Source organism: Sphaeramia orbicularis, chromosome 1 (assembly GCF_902148855.1).
Source record: "Sphaeramia orbicularis chromosome 1, fSphaOr1.1, whole genome shotgun sequence".
In the NCBI taxonomy this organism is placed as follows: Eukaryota; Metazoa; Chordata; class Actinopteri; order Kurtiformes; family Apogonidae; genus Sphaeramia; species Sphaeramia orbicularis.
The window spans coordinates 41,302,012-41,326,763 of record NC_043957.1 but is presented as its reverse complement, the minus strand read 5'-3'; the positions used below and the strand labels follow the sequence as shown (position 1 = coordinate 41,326,763).

The following is a 24,752-nucleotide window of genomic DNA, read 5'->3' as shown; positions in this document are numbered from 1 at the left end:
AGTCATTACCTGAAAATAAAAATTAACATTCACAAAGCAAGAAATGAGGTTAACTTGATAGAATGAATTAGCAAAAATGACAGAAAAGAAAATATATTGAATCAAATTCTAAACTTATTTTCCATGTCAAAATATAACATTTAACATACCAAAATGCACTAGAATGCCGCATTTAAGGTATATTTTTTTCAAAATTTTCTTGAGGGCCAAGGAATGCTACATGCGTCACTTTGATGCCCGTCAGAATATTACACAACCTGTTTTTTTTGTTGTTTTATTTTGTTTACACACCTTGCTCCTCCTTTTCTGCCAAATACAATTTTTTTTGGTTTGGGGTGATCAAATGCATTGGGGAAGCGCCATCTCTGGACTTTCATATTAACACAGCCTGTAAACGACACAAAAACTGTGAATTCCGTTGCAACATGTTGATACCAGTGATCAAAGAAGGTGAGGGCACACCCAGAGCCCCTCATCTGGTTCACTCTTTTTGACAACACCCTTCCTCTCTCTTCCCCTGATCTATTCTCACAGTCACTCTCTTCTTTATTTTCTGGTAACACTCGACTCTTTCTTCTCATTCAAACCCCCGTTTGTCTCATCCTTCAACCATGTTCTCCCTCTCTCATTCCCTTATGGATGTCCCCACCCTTTCCGTTTATGTGTGGTGTCCACCCAGTGACCAGCTGCAACTTGGCAATGCTGGGGAGAGTGACATCATCATTATGAGACAAGAGAGACTGCAGATACTTTTCAGGAAACCAAGTGGGTTATGTATGTAGCTAATGAGAGGATGTAGCTGGAAAAAATTAAAAGAGGTATAACATCACAGGTTAAATGAGTGAAGGTGTATCCAAAAACATTAAGAATAATGGAGGTTAAAGTTTATTAAGCATGCAAAATTAGTTATACATACAAACAAAAACTAATAATCTTAGGAAACGTATAGAACCAACTAAAATCTAGTATGAATCTATTGTATATTAAAGTAGTATTAGGATGAGTACGTCCCAAGAAGTCAAAACACCTTTTACAGTTAATATCTATCACTGGGTTCTCTTAGTATGTCCCCACAGGTTTGCCGTCTTGAGCCCGGTTGAAGGGATTTACTGTGCCTAAACAGTTTAAGACTGAAAAGCAGTGGGAGTAACCTGGAAGGAGTTTTGTGGGTAATAAAGGACGAGCTTGGACAGAGTAGATAGCGGACACACCCAGAGCAAGAATAGATGCTGTGTGAGAGGCCATGGCCCTGCTGTCTGTCTTATCAGCTGTCTGGTGCAGGCAGAGTCTAGTCCATCAGGACTCAATCATTGGCTGTAGCCCAACTAGCGCTCAGTCTCTCCTTGCCTCCCTCTATCAATTTCTCTCCCTTTTCTGTCACAGGAACACTCCGCCCTTGATAACACACAACAGGATAACATACCACGCCCTGGAGCTGACAAAGATACACACAAGTTGATGGAGAAGCGCACACACATTTTCACAGTTGACCCAAAAAGTAGGCAAAACAAGGGAAGATAAACAGATAGAATACAGGACAGGGAGTTGAGCTCCACCCAGATAAACAACGAACAGAATGGTGGAGTGCACCCTGTGGGAGGAATAAAATAATTAAACTACAAACACCCCATGAAGCCAGCAGACACTGCGTGTTAGTGTACGATATGTGTACAAGGAAGACAGAACCAAATGAGGTTGCTGCATGGACTTGACACTCTTACATCAGTACTGACCCACATTTTCTCCATCCACACCCATCTATAGGGAATAATTTCTACCTGTGTACAGACAAAGTGTTTGTGGATTAATGGTTTGTATACAGTGCAGGTAGTTAGAGGTGTGGTGCATGCTTAGGTGTGTGTTATGTGCCAAATGGGTCAGAGGAGAGGTGATGCATTTGGAACATGCTTCGATATGCCTACCAAGAGAAGCACGCACAAACAAAACTATATATTATATGATCTGAAAAATTGCAGCGTGTCTAAATGTTAAAAAAAGGTCTCAACTTCTGGAGAGGCGGTGTGCCACTGACCAATTAAAGAAAGACTTGTTTGTCTTGCTATTTAACCTCTAACAAACTTATCAAGAAACTCAACAGATCTACCAAGGAAGAGACGCCAGTGTGGCTTCATGACATCAGTGCTGGCTGCTGTGACTGTTTTCATGCAGACAGAGGAAGCAAAGCAAAGCCAAGTATGCAACAGTAGTATAGTAATAATTCAGTAAAAAGATTGCAACACACATATATACATAGGTAATATACTACATGTCACTGCAGAATAATTTTTTATATGATATATTTTTGTTGTAGAAAAAAATAAGATAAGGTCTGCACAACCTGTGAGATCCCAAGAAGATATTTATTCACCAAATATCTTCTTGGGAGCTCACAGGTTGTGCGGACCTTATCTTATTTTTTCATCCACTGTTTTTTTTGGGATCCTGCACACCTTTTAGCAACTGGATGCGCGTGTCATCACCTATTTTCATAAACTTTTGTTGTAGGTAATTTATTAGTTTTTCACAGACATTTTGACAGGCCATGTTACAAGCAGCTGCAGTATGTGTTGCTCTGCCTAAGCAAAAGTGTGCCACTGACTGTGTTATATCCTTCTTTCAGACGGAATTTACTTTTGTTCATTTATTCAAACGAGCTTGAGCATGAGTGCACGAATATTCCTTACACAAGTTTATGTGTGCACTTCTCTACATGTGTGTTTGCTGTTGAAGATCAGAACCAGCCAGCAGCTTAGATCCAGATGACATGTACAAACAGATGCTAATCAAACACCCGTCATTCAGCCAACTCACCTTGTAGTTTCTGGTTCTCCCTCTCCATCCTCTGCAGCAGGATCTGCTGCAGAATGGCCTTCTTCCAGAGCTCCCTCAACTCCTCTTTGCTCCTTCTGATCTTCTCCTCAGGTACCACCCTCATGGACCCCATGTCCCCACTTCCTCCAACTCCTGCCTGGCCAGGGCAGACGTGACCCCCATCAAGACAGGAATCCCCCCGGTCTGAAAGACATACCACATTCTACTTTAGTTTAAATTTAATTACTGTATGGCGAGTGTTCACTATAGAAGCAAAGAAAGTGTTAAAAAGACAACAGAGAAAGAGTGGCTAAAAACTTGTGAGGGGGGGTTCCAGGTTTCAAAATATATGTATAAAATGTACAAATGTATTATGCTGGGTAGAAGAGAATGTTGCATATAATTGCAAAACAATATCTAAACTCAAAAGAACTCAAAGAATACACATGGCTTTTTTCTTTAACTAAAAGTAACACATTAGTTTGGTGTTTCTGGCTACGATTTCTATTATGGAAAAGAAAAAATGCAATAATTAGAAATTCAATAACTATTTTGGAGTCAAAACTGAGAAGAAGGTGCATAACCTCCTGTCAATCCCCTTGGACACGCTTGTAAAATAAAAAATAAAACGCTAAACATAGATACATTTAACACAGTTGGTTGAAATGCACAAAGAGAAAAAAAATGTGTTTGTGTGACTCCACCCAAAAGTACAGGGTGGATCCCAAACCTCAAAATACCCTGTGTTGTTTAGAATAAGGACATAACAACTATCCAGATAGCAATAGCTTCTTTTTCAGTTTGTACTAACATCACAGTTTAGTTGTACCACACACACATACCATAGGTTAGCTTAGGCATGTATATTTTATGCTTATCTTTACAAACTACCTTCTGAGGACAAAGTAAAAATATGTAATATAGGTCACCTTTTAAACAGATAAAAAGATAAGGCTTCATACATACACACCATGACAATAATGTTCTTTGTGCCAGGTGTGGTTTACGCTGATGTATATGCCTTTGTGTCTGTGTCACAGACATTTTCTAAGACGTGTTGAAACCAGCAGAGTCACTATACAAACATACAGTCCTTAAGTTTTAAGAGAAGCAGAGATGATGCTAAACATACAGTGGACTTACAGTATGTGCAGCACATACACTCTTCAGGGGAGATACGACATTAGTTAGACAAACACAGACTGCTACACTACAGTCCTTCAACAGGACTAAGTTAGTTTTTAGATGCAACAATTATTGCATCTACACATATACTCATCCTATACTATATTCTTTGTAAGCTGAATCTATCAGTTTCCAATGCTTTCAGCCTTTACCCAACCTTATTGATAAGAATTACAGTGCATGACTAACCTAATCCTAAACCATGATGTAACACACACACACACACACTTCTTTTGCAAAATGGCACAATCCACTCCCTCAGCAAATACACAACTTGGACAGAACCAGGTCCCGACTCACACACATGCACAGCCTTAGAAACTCACTCACACTTGCAAAATGGGTCAACAAGACTGGCGCTTTTCTCTGGCGCTGTCTGTGTGTGGACTGTCAACATGACCTTGGGACACCACCACCACCTCCCCCTGCACACAAACACTCGACACACCCATGACCTCATATATGTAAGCGCGCACACACACACACACACACACACAAATACACACCCAATTTAACCCAACTTAGTGCTGCATTCAACTGTAACAGTTTCGTGTTCCACTGGACAGTGAAACTTTTCCATTATGACAGGCATAAGCCTTGCATTTACATGAACAGCTTATTCAGAGAAATTGTCACATTGGTCCTGCATTCCATTTATTGGAATCAAAACACAAATTTCACACTTATGCACAGGGAGTGAACAAATGAATAAGAACACCTTTAAGTCCCACTTCACTCAAACACTGATTCAACTGTGATCTTTTTCACTGTGCAGAATGATGTCTGTAGAGTGCAACAGTTAACACTATTGGGATGTTTTCACAATCATCATGTGCATTTTAAAAGTACAATAATGAACCTGACCTTTGGGAGAGAAGGTCATATTGTGTTTCTAACTTTTGAAATGACATGTTTAAAAACCAAGACATTTTCATATTAACAGATTTGTTTGGATAAAAGTGGAGGAAAAATCAATTGGAACGTTTCTGTAGAGAAGCTATATCATGTAAATGATTTTTCAATGTACTGGGAAGGCTAAGTGTCATTTCAGTGGCCACAGAATCTTGTTAAAGCTTGCATGTGCAAAATGTGAGTTTGCTACCCCCATGTGGAATGTTCAAAAAGGTACTCTCAAGAAGCTATACCTGGCCTCCACATGTACCAAATCTACCGTCACCATTTATCATCTTTCAGTCACTTTAATAACCGGAGCAAAATCACACATTTGTATGCTAGTTTTCAATGGGTAACTTCGTTGAAGAACTTTAAAATCTGTTAATATGGTTTAAAAAAAGCTCCTCATTTTATCAAAAACTGGTACCCCAGTATTAGATCTGAAAAACAGCCACCCCTTTTGGTGTTGTACGTGTCAGTGCAGGTGGATCCACACCCTGTGTTTAATTTACTGCATCACTGCCTTCACTGTCACTCAACAACACTCATTTATCTACAAGTTAATGACTGAAATAACCCATAAATCTCTTGAATCCATGACAGTGCAGCAGAAGTACTTACATCTGGCACCAGATCGAGTTTAACATGAACATGAAAATGCTCCATTTGTTGGCACTCCTGTTGGCCTGCCAGATGTTGGCACATTCCATGTGTGCACAGACCATCAGATGACACACACCACATATCAAATGATGTGGTACTTTTTACTCTTTAAACTATTTTATCGGAAGACTTCTTAAAGACCCTGGTACCAGCAGTAAACGGTGGTCACCTAAACTGCTATGAATGACTTCAATTTACTGTAAATTACAGTCAAATACTCCATTTTATTTATTTATTTTTAATATGAGAATAAAAACTTTTAGTTTACATAGAAATTGCATTTGACACCACTGAAAATGGATTAGTAAACCTGTGAACGATGTGTGACATAGAATTTAACTGCACAATAAAAGATACCATATATCCTTGCGTGTGTCTTTTTCTTTCTCCTCCAGGTTTTTTTTTTTTTTTTTTTTTTTTTTTAAACAGAGCTTTTCTAACAGGCACTACAATGAAGCAATAGTGCGACTGTGTTAATACTTGCTCTGGCAAATGCACACACGCAAACATATAACATCCACATGCCTCCAGTGTATGTATGGTATAATTATCTAGAAAAAAGTTCTGATGATGTGGCTGCACATAGAAAATCTCTGTGTACACGCACGAACGCATGCACGAACGCATGCACGAACGCATGCATGAATGCACGCACGCTCGCGTGCGCGCACACACTTTCCTGAAGATACACAGTTAAAGACTCATGTAGGGTTAAAATATGTGACTGCATCTCATGTCCATTTGTATTTGTAACAACATGACTTAAATTTAATCTTGCTTCTAGCTTTACTCATTTTAAGACAACAACCAGCTTTTGGGTACTGGCATTCCAAGCCTAATCCTTTAGAAATGATGATCATATGCATGAAAATTTAACCTGCCAGCTAAAACAAAAAATAGGACCAATGGCCCTGTAGCTTACCGGCCAAATTAAAAGCTTTGGGAAATGTATCCAGATGCCATTTATTATCACCCAGTTATGTTTATTTATTATATTACAGAAATAGCCCATGTTTTGGTCATATTCCAACCAGATCTGTAAAAAATTCAAATTCCAACTTGATATCATTGATACTTACTGATTTATTGTATCAGTCCACTTCCTATCTGTTATAATGGGGAAATTTTTCAAAGTCGCACCAAATCCAGAATCAGATCCGGATCGAAATAATTTCAATACCTTGTGTTGACATCATCATAAAGAAGCTGTATACCAAGTTTGAAGTCAATCAGAACTGTAGTTAGGGAGAAAAAGATGATTGAAATTTTGTAATGGACGACAGATGACGACGATAGACGCCGCATGACGACAATAGCTTATGGCCTGTCGGCCGGTAAGCTAATAAAAACTAATTTGGCAAGACGTTCTGTGCCTACTTTTGGACTATAACTCCAGGCACAATTATTCTCAGGGGGAACATGTGTGTCTACACTGGTCTTTGGCAATTTTTATTGTGCAGAAATATGGAATGAATTTACAATATATTTTTTAAGAATCAATTTTTCACTCTCAGTTTTCAGAGTAAGTGCAGTAAATACAATTTAATTAAATTCAATTCTCTTTATTTATCCCCCAAAAAGCAATTTAAGGTAAGTAATTCAAAATGATGAAGTAACATATTTGGCACTTTTTATTTTTTTTTCCTAATGTTTAGTGATCAGTGTAGGCACCTTTCTTTTTAATAACTGTCATAAGTCTTCCATGGAATCTGTCAGTTTCTCGATCTGATCATGATCAACTTTTGCTGAAACAGCAATCACAGCCCCTCTAATGCTGTACGAAGAAGTGTGTAAACTGTATAAATTGTGTAAATTTCACATTTGCGAGGCGTTCACAAGTTCTCAGTAGGATTTAAGTCTAGTGAGGGAGGTGTCAGGCCATTATTTGGTGGTGTTTGTTCACTGGTTGGCTGTTTGTTGAGTAGCCAACCACTAGAGTGCTTAGATGCATGTGATGAAGCACCGTTCTGCATAAAATATCATAGTCTTGAACGCTACAGACTTCTTCTCGGACCATTGCTTGATGAAAGTGTGTTCCAGAAACTTGCAGAAAATTTGGATGTTGATTTTCAGTTTATTTTCAGCCTAAAAATGTCCCTCTAGCTCAAACTTAAAGATAGCAGTGCATATCAGTACCCTTCCTCTACCCTCCTGCTGCCCTGCTGAACACAAGGCCCTTTACCCATTGCTGACCCTGCCCCTCTGTCTGGTTCATCAAAAAAATAATCTCATTTCATCTGTCCATAAAACTTTTCTGTGTTCAACAACCTGTCCAGTTGATGTTTCAACTTGCAAACATTATTCAGTGATGACTGTGTTTCAGCCTTTCTCACTATAGTCAAGTCTGAACATTTGATGTCTTGAATTTCTGGGCACTCAAGGTAGGTTTCAGTTCTGGAATATAGTGGTAATGGAGGTCATTGGGTTCCTGCTAGCTTCCCACTTCTTGTATAATCTTTCACAATTAATTTGCATCTTTTCTTATCCTTACATGCTGAAATCCTGTTGATTATTTGTGACAAAACATTTGATAATCCTGTGGTTATGCTTCAATAGCTTGGCTATTCCAGGAGGGTTTCATCCATCTGAAAGGTATTTTACAATTTTTGACTTGGATTTTTAACTCCGTCAGTTAAATCTCTTTTTTGACTCATTTTACCTTAAAGCAGTGTATGACTTTCATCACAATTTTTTTTCAAATTTGTAAAACCCAAGTGATAGCCTAATTATCACTAATTCATTAGTCTTTCTGTGCTTATGCACCTGAATCACTTCCCTCACGGTGAACAACTTCAAAGATGACTCCCTCATAAACACAGTCTGCTTGTTTGCACGATAAACCGAAACATCACTCGGGCCTTTTTAGAAATTTTGTCGCGAAGTGCATTGTGGGAAGTGATTAAGGTGCATTAGTGTGGAAAGACTAATGGATTAGTGATAATTAGGCTATCATTTGGGTTTCACAAATTTGAAAAAACATGTGTGATGGAAGTCATATGCAGCTTTATGTAAAGAATAATCCTAATAATTCTACACACCTGAATATAGGGTGTTCATCATTTCAGATCATACTCTCCCTTATTCCATATACATACGTATCACCTGAGAATAACTAAATCCACTTTCTGCAGTCCAAACAGAAAGTTAAAGAAGTATTAAAGGTTTCCACAGTTTGAAAATGCTACGTGTGATAAAGTAAATATGGAATTCACACTTAGAATAACAACAGGATATACATCATGTGTACATGCATGTGTATTTACACAAGTGGCTTAATCTAACTGTGTTATCTTCATTTGAAGGATACATGTTGACATTTACAACTGGAGCATGCAAAGTAATCCCAGCTATCCTGAGATCATACCTGTCAAATCTCTTTTACAAACAGTCCCCGTATGCATAAAGCACAGTTTATTTTAGTCTTCACACATGGAATATGTAACATCACTGCCTACATTACCTTCATTTCTTAACATTCATTGGTCACAATTACATTAACGTTCCTGAAAGGTCTGTTCAAATTTGAGAGAAATAAAACTAAAGGCTGAAATATTCATGCAGTTTTACAGTATGCACACAAGAGGGAGGGTAAGGGGGGGGGGGGCAGCTCTGAGTTAAAAATATTGTCAGCAGAGGAAGGACACTGATTTTATTTGTTCTCTAATGACATTCATTTTACTGTTGGATATTTAATTAAAAACCAGTGGGACCTCAATTCACTGATATGTTTTCATCATGAAGCCTATAAAAAAAACAGAGGACTACAGGTATAAATTCTGTCCGTTTGTACATGTTCTTGTGCAAGCAGGTTTAAAGTTGGCAATTATTAAAATCTTAGGAAAGACTTTTTCACTCTTTTGCTCCTGTTTTGCTTTTCTGCTCTGCTAACATCTCTTTGTATATTTTAGTGAAGGGGGTGAAGTTAAACTTTTAGATAGCTCCCAGGTTTGATGAAGATCAATGCATCCATTGAGCGTTTTGATAGTCTCTCTCTCTGACAGAATGAAATGGGAATAGTGAAGAAGCAAATCAACAAAATAGCATCCTGACATCCTAAATGAGTTCATTCTTACCATTGGCCTCTGTGCTCTTCTGAGGTGTAGCGACCCGTAGGAAGATCTGCTGCCTCCATGAGTGGCGGTGGCTGCGCAGGGGGCTTTCCCCTACCCGACATGCAGCAGTTGGTGTGGATAAAGCTGCTACATCACTGAAAATATGTACAAGAACACACAGACACACTTGGGTAGATAACATGACTTTTAAACGTCTGCATCTACAATATACAGGTACACATAACCATACATTCACAGATGAACAAAATCAGGTATGGAAATGTATAAAATGAACAACACTGATTAGTACTTTGCTGGACACACTAACATGGTCATTGTTATTTGATGTATGTGTGAGTACCTGCTCTTTGGTTCAGGAAAATCATTCTCTTGGACAGGAGCCAGAAATTGAAATTTCAGAAAATTAGGAACAGAGGAGGAGGAGTGGAGACGAGCACGCAGACCACCCAGAGGGCTGAGATTGAGAGATAGAGGTAAAAAAGCAAGGAGACAGAACAAATAAAAAGAGATGCTTTGGCCGCAGTCATACGGAGACGAATATTCTCTCAATGCAATAATGCCACTTGGTTGAAAATAGTTTTGTTTTTAAATTAGAGACTGTTATTAAATTAGAGACTACAGAGAAGACCTAGAGATCAAACCCATCACTGCACTTGGTATCAACTTTTCACTTCCCTTGCTTCTTTTGACACAGCCAGTAAAAAAGCCAAGGCAAAAAGAATGTATGAAAGTTCAAAATGCACATGTAAAAACAGAAAACAGAAAAAACCAAGACAGGATGTGAGGTGGAGTGCAAGACACTCACCTCCTTTTATTGAGTCGGGCTCCAGTTAAAGGAGAGGAAGGATGATGAGGGGGTAAAGACGGTGATGAAGGGAAGGGAGAAACAGGAGGAAGGGTGGAGTTTGTTGAGACAGGTCTAGCATCAGTGAAAATATAGAAAGCAAGAGCAAAGACTGTCAAATGACTGAATAAAAGACAACAGAAAAGTGAGTTACAGTTGAGGAAAACGAGTGAAAAAGTAAGTGGAGCCTACCTGTATGACACACAACACTTTGCCCCCTCCCTCTTACTGATACCCTGCCCAGTACCCAGGGACTAATTTTGAGTCTCAACTTTCAATCTTTATAAAAGCTTTTCAAAAATGTATACAAAAAAAAAAGCAAAAATTTAAATTTTGCCATTAAACTGTGCGCTGCACCTCGCCTAGTGGTAAAGAACATGTGTGTCCAATTTGAAAAAAATTGGGTGAATAGTGTCCGAGAAATGGGTTGGACAAAAATCTTGGACAGACGGACTTCCTGGTATATCTATATACCCCTGGCCTCTGAGCCAGGTGGGAGTATAGAAATGTAACTGAGGTAGAGCTGTGAGATGACATATATAACTAAATGCAGCACATGATTTGGGCTATTATTATTGTTATTATTATTATCATTATTATTATCATTATTTCCAACAATAAAGTGTGACACATTTCCTAGCTCCAACTCTGTACGACACTGATGCAGGGTCCTAAAACAAGGTATCAGATTGTAACAGATCAACTGTTGAGTCTTTAACGCATGTTTGTTTTAACTCTGGTAACTGGTGTGATTTTAGTTAGTTATATCCAGCAATTATACCCTCTATTAAATCCATGAAAATGATGACTTTACAAACACAAAATAAATACAAGTGGTGCCAGGCACAACCAACCCCACCCTTCACACATATTGTAGCTTATTTTGGCATCGATCCAGCTGATGTCATCATGTCTATGTGTGTACTGATGTCAGCATAGCCATAGACAGCATAGACAAATTTCACCCAACATGAGTAAATGGGGAAAAACAAGATTTCAAAAATTCTGAAAAAATTTGAACTTTTCCCAAAATGTAATCACATCTATTCTGGGTCATTGGCAATCCAATTTGGTAGGAATTCAACCAATAGTTTTGCTGCTAAACACATACCCATATGTGCCCTCTCATACATGTTCACTCTTCTTACTTGCTCTGGTGTGGACTGTCTGTGCTGACGGAATAGTGTCGTACAAGCTTGGGCTTAGAAACGGGGGAAGGATCTTCTTGCGAGTGGGTTACTGTGAGCACCGGCAGGTACTCTGCTGAGGAGGAAGTGGGAGTGTGGCTGAATGTACTGGCTCGTCTGCGAAAACCCTGTGGCTGACCATCACCAGGTAATGAAGAAGATGACTGAGACATGGGGATGGAGTTGTCAAGATGTTTCAGGTCACCCGTTGAGTTATGGCACCTGAAAAGAGAGTGTAATCCTAGTTTGTAAGCATAGTACATCAACACAATTAAAACACCACAAAAAGTTAAATCCTATTTCTTGTGTAGTTTTGTGGACATTTAAAAGCAATTTTATAAATTGTAGTACTGTCAATTGATGAACAGTTTCTACTTTGTGAAACAGGGGCGTTTTAATATGAATGGGTTACAGAAATGCTGAGTTTGTAATTAAAGGGGAAAGCAGCATTTCCAACATTAAAAACAAGATCAGAAGCTTAAAAGTAGGTTTTGCACTAAATATCGCCACATCTACTTTTCAAAAAGAAGAATTTAGAAATAAAGACCTCCCTGTAATAGACGTCTCCTTCAAATACAAGCTTCTGCAGTTGAAGTAAATAAAGGCCCTAGTAACTGGTTGAGGAAATACTATGTTTTTGTGCTAATTTATCTTCCCCTGAAAATAACAACAAAAAGAATAGTATCAAAATGGATTAAAAGCAGGCTGTCTATGAATCGCTCACAACACAGGTTTGAAATCATTTGTAAATGACCCTATGAAAAAACGTCTAAATGCAGTATGAGAAAATTCAATTAAAACTCTTTTGTATAAGGGACTAAAAATCACATTTGTTTGAGTAGATCCTGTTTGAGACAAGGCTAGTGTTACAGTATGTATACCTGAGTGGGCTGGTAGGTCTTGAGAGGAGAGGAGAGGAGGCAGGTAAGGGATCATCTAAGCAGGGCTGGTCCAGACTACTGTTAACTGTACAAATGGAGGCGCTGCCGTCACTTCCTTCACTGTTCTCTCTCTGAGCTCTGGCCTTGCTGCTCCCCTACCAACAACAGATACATCATGGTTACAAACAGAGGACACCAAAGAGCAGCACACAAATATCCTTGTTATGTAACTTACCATTTCTACATTCAAAATGTTAAACTCACTATTCCATAAACTGTACAAAATTGAAACAAACAAGGACAGACAGAGGGATATTAACCTTCCAGATGCCCTCCAGGGACTCTGTGAGCGAGCGCTTAGCTCGACTCTTGAACTGCTCAAGTCGCTGCCGACTGGTACTCTGCTGCTGTGCCTCCACAGGGGCTGATGCTGCATCCTCACAAATCTACAGACAACAAGGCAGGATTTTAACAAGAGTCTTGTGATGGTCATGTCTGGTGGTGCATCGAGATTCTTGCACGAGGGTGACTTAATCTGTCAGATGGCAAAACGTACGTTATAAGTGGAAAACAACTGATGCTAAATTGTGACAAAGCTGGGAGAGGGCCATAATGTGTATACTATGTGTGATAAAATGTATGCTGTGTGTGTTTGTTTATGATATATGTACTGGAGGTACCTGTTTGCTGTCCACATGTAGGCTGTGTTGATGACTCTTCTGTCTCTCCTCATACAGACTCCTCAAAGATGCCATCACCAACTCATTCTCCTCCTGGTCGCTCTTAGGTCGAGCCCTCTGGAATAAAACATAATGAACACAGATTTCAAATGCAAAATAATGTTTGGCTTCATTTTGGTGTATTATTACAAAAGCCCAGATGGACTAGTGCCAGTGTACTGTGCCTTCTTGAGAAATCTGATGTTTAAGTTTATGTGTCACCTGACTCATTGAGTAAATACTGTAATTTCATTGTTGACTAATCTTGCATATAGTGCTGCACATTAAACACCTCAGTCCTGGAAACACTGGTATGACTGCCTCTTGAAAGTATAAAGGTTTTTTATTGTGTTTGTATTTATCTGTTTGTCTTGACCATGAGTGTGTAACAAAACCTATCTATCTATCTATCTATCTATCTATCATGGGCAGAAGTCTAATAGACTGAGACAACAATAACAGACTGGTATTTTGTGGTCGTCACTTAAGTGTTGCAGTTCAGCTGTACTTCCAGCAGGTGTCAGCTAAATACCAGACAAATAATCATTGGAAATATTGAAGATCCTCAACTTCTAGTAATTACTTGTAACTATTGTAATTTCCTACATGACATAAAAATTACAAACAGTATCCAAGGATCTAATCAGTCAATTTCAGGCAAAAATTTTTTGTTTATGAAACCTACTGACAGGACAAAAACACTGACAAAGCATAACAGAGACATTGTGGCATATGTATTTATGTCATGTGTGAGAAAAGATTAGTGTGTCTCTGTAAATCCTAGATGAAAGAGTGTGATTTCACAGTGATTCAGTAATGATGAATCTAGCTCTAACTGTGGAGGAACTGGTTTGGTTCAAGTTCACCTCTGAAGGAACCCAGAGAATTCACCTGCTCTACAGGTGAGCAGACAAATAGCACTGATACATACCATAGTGTTTTCAAATACTGAAGCTTGCTCCTGGTTGTCCAGAGTGGCTAAGTGTCGCTGCAGTTCCAGCTTGATTTTAGATGGATGCAAACCTGAAAATGATGCCAGTGTGACTTATAAATAGATCAGGTTTTCTTTTTTACTTGAAGTAGATACAAGTCTTTACAGGTATGAAAGGAATTGAAAACCAAGCATGAAAACAATGATAGTATCCAAATATGTCTTACTGCCTCAAGGTCAAAGTTTTATCTGCGAGTCAAGAGACTAAACACAATGCCTTGGATTTTGTCCACAGCATTTCAACACATGTAGCCCAGAGGCAGTCTCCTACCTTCTATCCTCTCACACAGTCTGTGGAGCTGCTGCATGGGGCAGCTGTCACACTGCTGGCTCTGGGTCTTTGCATTCTGCTGCAGGGCTGCCACAGAGAACGCCTGCTTCAAAGTCAGCATTATCTCATCTACCTAAAAAAGGACAATACACAGTCTTTGATATAAATTCATCTCACCAGTAAATCCTCTTCTTATTAATAAAAAATATTTAAATACTTAAAATCTACCACAACAGTAACAGATGTGGTTGAATGCCTAGGTAAATTTAATAATATCCAAGTGAAAATTTCAGTTGTTGAATAAATAAAATCACAACAAATTAACAATATAAAATGACCACTGACTACTACACAGGCTTGTGTCATCATATGCTCATAATGACCCAAAGGAGCATAGATGCAGTGAGTCATAGATCCTTTTAATTAGAGCCGAATCTAACCCTGATGAACAGAAAATCACACTGGTGAAAAATACCAGCTCCATGCAGTGCAAAACCCAGAATTTAATCCAAAAGAAACTTGTCAAGTGTTAAATTAAACTAAGTGGGTTGATCAAATATAAATAAGAGGAAATCAGTGACAGAGAAATATGAACATGAAGAGCAACGACTAACAGGAAATACACATAATGCTCAACTTTATCATGGATTCCCACTAATAATACTGCACGGACATTTCTAGGTATGTAATGTGAATTAAAAGGTGCAATGCTTGAATCTATTATGCAAATTAAAGTTTATCTCCTTAGAGTTCATGCTCATGAGTCAGCAAATACAAAACAAATCTCCCATGCATCTGTTTGTTCCACATTGCTCATGTTATCTCAGCATTTCCGCTGGTAACCATACATTTCATACAAAACAATTATCACCGTCGCATGAGACTTATTATACATATGTATAATATATAATAGGTCAAGACAAACGTCCTGCCCCCTCAAATTAAAGTTTGCAAAGCTTCAGGAGGTGGGGAAAAGATAAATGAGCATTAAGTTTAATTTTCACTTTTGCAGGCGGCACGGTCCACACCGTTCTGTACCCCCATAGTATTATAAGTACGAAAGAAACCAGTGGAGCCCCGCACCCCAACCAAAACATGCGCATACCCCCAGCCGAACCATGTGCGTACACCCCCCTGCCCCCCCGGTTTACACACCACCACACCAACCAATCAATTCCACAGGAAACACTGCATCTTTATCATTTGCCTCTCACCAGTGATTCATCTGTACATTGGAAGACATAGCAAACAAAGTGGCAGGTGCCTCCTTCCACAGTCTCCCTACAAATGAAGCCAAAATGATCCACATGTCGAATACCCTGGGAAAAAAATGATGACGGTTACTTGTTTTTGGCACTGGGATTGGTTTTTAAATCAAACAAACATTTTTCTTTTATCTTTATGCTTCTTACCTGTGAGCAGAAGGAAATTTCTCTGAAACTCTTCTCTATAGCAACCTTCTTAGTGTCTGGACTGACCAAATAAATCTGTGACCTGCCCACCTAAAAAACAGCGAAAAGAGCAATGACAGATGAGACAGACAGTGTATACACACGTTAAGATGTGAATGTGTCTGCAGTGTGATGATGTTTGGGCTTTGGTTTTAGATTTTGGTTGTCAAATGATAACCCACTACATGGTCAGAGTGGTTTAATTAATTTAGTCTTTGATAAACCACAACTACAAGACCTTTGTGAATTTAATTAAATTTTAGTTTTAAATTACGTGGTTTCATTCTTGTCTCAAAGGGAAGCAGCGATGAGTTTTAGGACAATTTTGCTTAAGGATATGTCCCCATTCACACCATCATTAGGATATGAGTCACTATCTCTTGCAGACTTCGAAAAGGGACTCAGCAGCTCATAATAAGCATGTGATCTCATGTCTGTTAAATCCCAAGTCTTCATGCTCTGTGAGCACAGCTATTCTCTTCTGAACACGTTTCTCTTCACTGCCCTACAGATCAAATATGAATCAAATAGACAGAGCCTCTTCACAGAAGTAGAGGGATTTACAGCGTCTTCAAAAGTAAGGACAGAAATGGGAGGAGATGATTTCACCAGAATGAGATCATTCTGTCTGCTGTCCCTGGCAGCAGTAGGATGCGCCATCAGTGGTGATACTGACTGTATCTGCTGAGGGATACAGCACCAGGCACTTGAACTTCCTGTGTGAATGGTGAACATTTCCTGTCTGGAGACAAACAGGAACACCCCTTTCGGCAGGAGGTCACTAAGGTCAGAAAGAGGTCAGTATGGGGAGTGTGACTGAGCTCATTTCACGCAGTACTCAGCATTTGGGCCTGCTGAGTCATTAGGGGTGTATATTCTTCTGTGTCTCTGTAATTCTCTTCCTGTTTATCATTTACAAGTAACTTCAAAATGTATTTAGGGAACCCAAACTGTACGTCTTTGTTCTAAACATACACATCTGAAACAACAGTTTTGGCTGAGCCAGAAAAAAAAAAAACTGTAGAAGAACAACTCTTCAAATCAATCCCATATGTTAAAGCAATTCTTGTACATCTGTTATAGTGGTGAGTGGGCAATCTGATGGTCTTATATTGTGAACAGTGTTAATTTGGCACGTGATCTACTACTCAGTAGAATTGTGCAGAATTGTGCAATTGTTCAGAACTGATATGAAACAACACAATTAAAGTCATGGGTCATGAATGTTTTTAAATCTCTATAATATGAAATGATCAATTCAGATGAATTTAACTAATTTCAACTTACCGTAAACAACATGGTCCTGTTCTCCTGCAGGCTGGTGGGTTGGACTCCAGACTGGTTTTGTGCATCAGTAGTGTTGGTAATGGACATCTCTGGTGACAGTCCGTTTTCATCCAAGGCCTGCAAACTAGGGAAACTGGGGTCTCGTTTGAACAGGACGGGACGTTTCCCAGGAGTGGGACTCCCAGCAGCACCATTACCGTTAACACCAGCTCCAACTCCATTTGATTGGAACGCCAATGCCCTCCTTAGCCCATCCACTAATCCCCCACCAGTTCCTCCTTTATCAGTAGCTCCAGTGCCATGCAACCGGCCAAATTTTTCAATGCATTCGTCAATTAATGCAGGTGGGGCCTTTTTGTGAGCAACACTCACACGGCCACAGAACAACACCTCAAACTTTTTGGCAAAGGCTGTTGGAGAGATGGCCGATGTGGATCCTGTTGTTGCCGCGGAGAGAGTAGAAAAATTGAGGCTTTTTTCAGGGGGATCATTTCCACCAGAACACGTGGATGTTTTGTTGGAAAGGGAGGTAAGGTCATCATTACGAGCTGAGCTCTTGCCAACCTGCCTCAGCGTACTGATGATCTCAGGAACCTGCAGAGATATGGAACAAGAGATAATGTGCAACAGCTGTGATAAAATATTTTGCAACTAGGGCTGGGCGATCTTTGTGATACTTGACTTGCATTGCATGAAGTCTAATAAATGCCTCCATCACCAACAATATAAAAATGGTCAAATTTGGCATTAGCGTTTACATTTCTCTCTTCCTCTCCTTACAGACACAGATTCATTTAAAACATAATGTGCCCACACTTGAAAACCCTTGGCCTTAAGTCCACGCCAAAGTTTTTGCACATACGGATGGACAAATGACGAACTGATGACAATACCCTGCAACGAGGGCAGAGGGTATTAAAACAGTGTATTTTACAGAGAATACATTTTGTATAATGTTGCCGGGTTAGCAAAGTGATTAAAGTCATAAATTCATAATGATTATTCACTTAAGATGTCCAGTAAATTAATTTTATCCTGCAGGTGTTTGTGTTATGTGTTTAGCTACTCCTGTAGTCACAATAAAAGAAAAGAAGCTCTGATCATGTCCGTACATCTGAAATAACCCAGGTGATGAGCTCAGACAGATGGAGTGGAAAATCAAAGTGAGAGGACAGGCTGCGGTAACGTAGTTAGTTTGCACATTTGTGCACAATATGTGGCTAAAACCTAAATGCCTTATGGTGTTGTGTTTTGTCGCTGAACACATCTCTCTTCAATGTGCTGTTCATCATAAACTGCAGAACTATGTGCACTTAGCTTAATAGTAATTTGTTAGGTAAAATTGTGGAGAACATAGCAGAAACAGCTCATTATTGACCCCTTTAATCATTTCAGTGATTCCCCTAGTGCACAGGCGTCAAACTCCGGTCCTCGAGGGCCGGTATCCTGCATGTTTTAGATGTTTCCCTCTTCCAGGACACCTGACGGTCGTTATCAGGCTTCTGCAGAGTTGAATGATAGGCTCTTCATTTGAATCAGGTGTGTTGGAAGAGGGAAACATCTAAAACATGCAGGATACCGGTGTAGTATGGAATATGGACCCCCTGGAATATGGACCCGGGGTCCTGATTCCGCAGCGGAATATGGACCCGGGGGTCCAGAATCCACAGTGGAATATGGACCCCCACTATGGAAAATGGACCCCCCACCAAATTTAGGGAATGAATTATTCTTTTTTAAGTTTTGAATTATAAACACATAAAATAGAAACAAAACAACATTTTGCAAACAAAATTTCTTTATTGTGTTCTGTTATTGTGTTCTGTTATTGTGTGATCTGTCTGAGGGAAGAGAGAGTACAAGAACATGTATCAAACGACCGTCGCCACCACAGTGACGTCACAATGGGAGGCCAGGCTGTATGGGGAGGTACGCTCATGCTGCAAGGCTTCACTACAGGGCCCAGCTTTTTTTTTTGTTTGTGGTGATGGTGGGGCACCCCCCACCTCTGATAATTTTCTTAGAAATAAGCATTTAGGCCCCTAATATGTAGAAATTATTAAATGCAGTACTGTATGAAATAATGGTTATTTTTAACTGTACTGGTCATGTGAGAAATAAAATCTTACACAGGGAAGGGGTAAAAGATAGCTTATTGTCAAACTCGTTGTTTCCATGTTTTTTTCCCGAGCTTTAGCTAGGGAAAAACCCTGGAAACAACTCATTTGACAATAAGCTTATCTTTCACCCCTTCCCTATGTAAGATTTTATTAATAGAACAAATAAATATTAAATATAACACACTGAATGACAGACCCTTTTATATGAACGCAGATGTCAGCAACATGGCCCAGACTGGAGAGTATGCCACAGAAGTAGAAATACTTGCTGTGGCCAGCTTACTCGCCACACCCATCTGAACCTACTCACCATTTGGGGAGGAACACAGGTGGCAGTGCTATGCGCCACTTTCTGGCCTTCCTTCACCTTGTGAGGCTTCACCAAAAGCCATGTTTGTGAAGGACATGTTTGAACATTTTGAGCCTGTCATAACAGTGTAATTTACCATTCAGTGTGATATCTGTGATATTGTTACATTTTTAACTTTGTACAATACTTGTTATATACCTCAATAAATATGTCTTTTTTTAAATGTTGTTTTGTTTCCATTATATGTATATATATATATATATATATATATATATATATATATATATATTCCAAAAATAATAAAAAGAATTAACCATTCCCTAAATTTGGAGGGGGGTCCATTTTCCATAGGGGGGGTCCATATTCCACTGCGGAATCTGGACCCCCGGGTCCATATTCTATGGGGGTCCATTTACAATCTCACACCGGCCCTTGAGGATCTGAGTTTGACACCCCTGCCCTAGTGCATTACAGGCCTGGCGGGATGGTCAATACGTGAACACACAGGGTGTGTGAGCTCAGGTATATTTTTCATCACCTGAACCCCGGAAACCACTGCCTATCTCTACCTGCCAACACCCTAACAACTTCATTGAATAACGCGGCATGTCACGGAGAAAGAGTCAAAAAACATTGGACACTTTCTGTTTTCGAAATTGGAGGAGCACTGGAGGAGACGATGAGCCCACTCATTCACCCGCTGACCAAGGGGAGTACACCGCCACCGGGCCGACATAAGCCAAGCCACGACTCGATGATGAGGCAAAGCCAGTGCGAGTTAGCACAGATGTTAGCATGTTATCAGAGCAGCCTTCTGCGAGCCACAATGGTAAACATCGGACTAGTGGATTTAATCCAAAATGTTTAGTTGACCCTAAATTTAGCGGATGGCTCTACGAGACCAAGTACAGTAAGCATGTTTTTTACTATATGAAAATATTAACAATATTATGAGCGCTAATTTAATCTTGGTTCAGCAAATGATGGGCCTTGGCCATGTTTGCATTTTTATTTATTACCCTCAGCCACACTGGCCCCAGGGTACTGTCATCAGTTGGTCATCCCTCCGTCCGTCCGTCCATCCAAAAACTTTGACATGCAGTGATAAGTCGGACCACTAGGGGCAGGCCCCCACAGAGTCGGCTGGAGTTGGCAGTAAACACTCTGCGGATATCCGCACGTACTCGCATACTCGGACCAGACTCAAATCAAATGTGAGAGTGCACAGCATGGCTAAGAAAAAAAGAGGGATGAATGAAAATGCATTTGTAAAGCATCATTTGGAATTCTTTGGAAAAACAAAATCTGGAGTCTCAACTTCCTGTCCAGCTTCACTGCGGCTTGACAGTGGAGATGCCAGAGAGCGGAGGAATGGGTGAGAGAAATGGAACTAAACAACAATAACGTTCACCAATATTTAGCTCAAGCCAGTGGAAATGGCCTTAATGTTAAGGTGAATGTTAATAATGCAATGTTAGAGTCCGGACCAGCTCTGGGTATCAGTGACACAGCGGCTGCCTAGAGTGCCATCTGCTGGAGACACGGACAGAAAAACAATAAAATAAAAAAAATACATGGATGAATTTAAATACCTGTACAATAATGTTGAAATGCACCCTTTACACTTCCTTGATATGTTTTCTCTTAAATAAATCATAATCAAGCCTCAATATGACAAATCTTTATTACATTTATCCCACTTTGTGAATTCTCTCATTCACATTTATTTCTTATTCACTGTTAAAAGGCATGACACCAACTCACATGATCTCTCTTAAACATGCTAAGTATCTAAACAGTTTAAATTATTTCTAATTGTATATTTATTTCTCTTATACTTATGGTTCATTTACATTAATTCTTTACCACTGTGTGTACTGTTTTACATAAATCTTGGATTCCTTCATAAATCTATTGCACAAACGAATTCCAGTATTAATTCACAGTCTCAAACATTTTACATATTGCAAATCAACATATCAGTGACAGTCAATATTTTGAAGATTTTCATAAGTCAGGCAGAGGGTTTTCAAGTGTGAGCACATTATGTTATTTTATTTTACTTTCAAATGTGCCCATTGCATGACTTTTTTAAGATTCACTGACTGATTACTTAATTAGGATTTTACTTAAGTGAAAACAATTGATATAATTGATTTCAATTGTATTTTTTTGTGTTTGTTAAAACAGTATTTCAGAGTGTACCTTTTTGTTAGACTCTACAGTTGGTGTGTAAGTATTGTTAATAAATGTCTTACAATAACACGTAATAGTCATAATTTCATATTTCCTGTCAACTTCTGACATTTTTTTTTTTAACAATAACATGGTGGGCCACTGGTGGGCCACCAGTGGGCTTCACTAGCGGCCCTACCACCAGGCTTAGCAAGATGTCTGGGGGAAACCCTGCATTTCATCAACATTTTATTTCAGTGTATTTCAGGGTTGTCAAACTCCGGTTCTCGAGGGCCAGTATCCTGCATGTTTTATTCCACGTTTCCACTGCATGGTACCGGCTTGACTCGACTCAGCTCGGCCTTTTTGCGTTTCCATTATGAAAAAGGACCTGGAACCTGGTACCCGGTACTAGTTTTTTGGTATCACCTCTGCCGAGGTTCCAAGCGATACTAAACCGTGACGTGTAAACACTGCAGACCACTGATTGGTCAGACAGTTTTCTCTGTGACCCGCTGTTTTGCATAAAACAGATGCGGAAGTGGACAGTAAATATAGTGGTACATTAATCCACATGATAACAGCCCAAAACTACACCATGGTTTGTCAAGGATATTCAGTCTTTGGTGGCTGATGTAAAAATTCAGACGAGACAACATGCAACAAGCGAGTTTTCAGCAACTCTCTGAGGACACGATACGGAAATAATGCGCCGCATCGCTACGACGTCCAGGTACTGTAAAGCCAGTAGTATCCTGTAATGGAAATGGTCTCCAGGAATACCGAGCTGAGCCGAGTCGAACTGGTTCCACGTAGTGGAAACACGGCATGAGATATTTCCCTCTTTCATCACACCTGGAAGCGATTATCAGGCTTCTGTAGGGCTTGATGATGAGCTGATCATTAATTGAACCAGGTGTGCTGGAAGAAATAAATATCTAAAACATGTAGGATACCAGTCCTCGAGAACTGGAGTTTGACACCCCTGAAGGTGGTCATGTTTTTATTTAACTATATTTTTTTATTTGACTAATACATTTAGATTCTAGTTGCCTGCAATGTTATTGAAAGTTTATTTCACTGTATGTCTGTAAATTATTTATGATAAGTTATGTATTGATTTGTCACATACTTTATTTTGATACAAGGCTAAAAACCTTTTTTGAAACACTTAGTAAGATTTTGGCTAAGGGCTAACTGTGTAGATCATGCTCTTTATAAATATATTGATTAACTGGTTTGTAATCTGTCTGAAATGACAAATGTCTGCCAGTGTATTTCCACACAATGCCATTCTTAAATGTCTTGTTTAGTTCAAAGCCTCAAAAGTATTCTGTTTGCTGTCATAGGGGAGGAAGAAAAACAGAAAAGGAAAGGTAGAAAGTGAGAATTTACACTTTTTAATGCTTAAAAAAAGCTCTAACCAATTATTAATATTAAAATAATTTCAATATACTAGTAAGTTTATTCATCAGTTAATCATTGCAGCTCTATTTTTGAAGACATTGACAGCTTCACATGCCTCTGAAAAATATATTGCGTATCACCAGAAAAAATAGTGAAATAGCATTGTTTTTGTCCTTATAATAAAATAATAATACATCACACTTGTATAGCATTTTTTTGGACACTCAAAGACACTTCACAAACAAAACCAAAGAACAAAGGGGCTCAAGAAAATGCAAGTTTATCACCCTTGTTTCAATTGTGTGTCATTTAATTTGAGGTGGCTAATGGAGACTCATACCCACTGCAAACAGTAAATAGGGATGAAGGATAAAAATAAACAAGATCCAGTATCCGTTCCAAGATCCAATATCCGGAATATACTCAAACTTACCAGTACACTTTAAAAGAATAAAATTAAAAAGCAGTAACTGAAGTGTTGCACTTAACACTGAGGCAAAATTAACAAAAAACATTTAAATAAACCCCAAATCCATAAGACACAAGTTTTCCATTTAATAAAGTTGATACCACACCTTGCTATGAGCTAACCTGCCATATGGTGTACAGCGTGTTATAGTTCCCTGGAATAGAGAAGCCCTTGTGATGTCTTCCTGTATTGAAAAGAGGCTGAATAGAGTACATTTGTCTCAAAGCAGGCTTTGTATTTGCTTTCCCTTTATTGCATTCCCCCTTTCCCTTTACTCTTGGCCTCTTCATCTTTGGCTACCTACTTTGCGAATAGTATTCAACTTCCCTTTCTTGTAAAAACTATTTAAAACTAAATGTTTACCAGTATTACTATACTGACATGATGTAGCTAGAAGTAGGGTGTGTATTTTGGCGCAGCGTGCCATCATATCTGTTTATAGAGAGAAACAGGCCTTTCCAAAATAGATTCTTCTATTCTTGGTGTTCTTTGAAGATCTGAACTTTGACTTTCTCCATCATCTAAACATGTACTCATCATGTTGATATTAGCACAAAAATGGCTGTAGATTAACAAACAGAGGAACACACCTGCACAAACCCATACATACTCACTGTAAAACAGATTAAGAAGGGAAACGGTGAAGAAAAAGAGAGCTGCAAAATGCTTTTATTCTACACTATTTGAACAAAATGTAAATCACACAACCAGCTGATCTACAGGAGAAAAGATTCCTCATCTACACTAGTACATAAAGGTAAAAAAACATCCTTATATCATATTAAATTGTATTAATTAGATTAGCAGAGACACATGAGTAATTGATATGGCTTATTAATGTCCTACATTGCATGAATTAATTTAAGTGGCATTTTGTATTATTGAGAAAAAACACTAAATATTGAACGGTAATGCTTTTCAAGCTCTTTGGTTGAGTCATGTCTCATGCTAGACACTTCATATAATCAGTCCAGTGTGCAATTATACACACTGTAATTCATTATCCTCAATCAG

The 24,752-nt window shown here is 39.0% G+C and overlaps 1 protein-coding gene across 1 annotated transcript in view; it reads right to left on the bottom strand.

The window, feature by feature from the left end:
• tbc1d1 (TBC1 (tre-2/USP6, BUB2, cdc16) domain family, member 1) overlaps positions 1 to 24,752 on the bottom strand; it is a 61,006-nt gene that overhangs the window by 16,047 nt on the left and 20,207 nt on the right. Inside the window, exons 3-15 of the mRNA XM_030147457.1 lie at positions 17,258 to 17,851; positions 15,932 to 16,021; positions 15,734 to 15,838; positions 14,520 to 14,652; positions 14,189 to 14,280; positions 13,219 to 13,335; positions 12,859 to 12,984; positions 12,539 to 12,693; positions 11,619 to 11,879; positions 10,432 to 10,545; positions 9,967 to 10,080; positions 9,627 to 9,760; positions 2,812 to 3,015 (exon numbers count right to left, since the gene is read on the bottom strand). Of these exons, the coding sequence (XP_030003317.1) occupies positions 2,812 to 3,015; positions 9,627 to 9,760; positions 9,967 to 10,080; positions 10,432 to 10,545; positions 11,619 to 11,879; positions 12,539 to 12,693; positions 12,859 to 12,984; positions 13,219 to 13,335; positions 14,189 to 14,280; positions 14,520 to 14,652; positions 15,734 to 15,838; positions 15,932 to 16,021; positions 17,258 to 17,851 (2,239 nt within the window). The remainder of the gene's footprint in view (positions 1 to 2,811; positions 3,016 to 9,626; positions 9,761 to 9,966; positions 10,081 to 10,431; positions 10,546 to 11,618; positions 11,880 to 12,538; positions 12,694 to 12,858; positions 12,985 to 13,218; positions 13,336 to 14,188; positions 14,281 to 14,519; positions 14,653 to 15,733; positions 15,839 to 15,931; positions 16,022 to 17,257; positions 17,852 to 24,752) is intronic.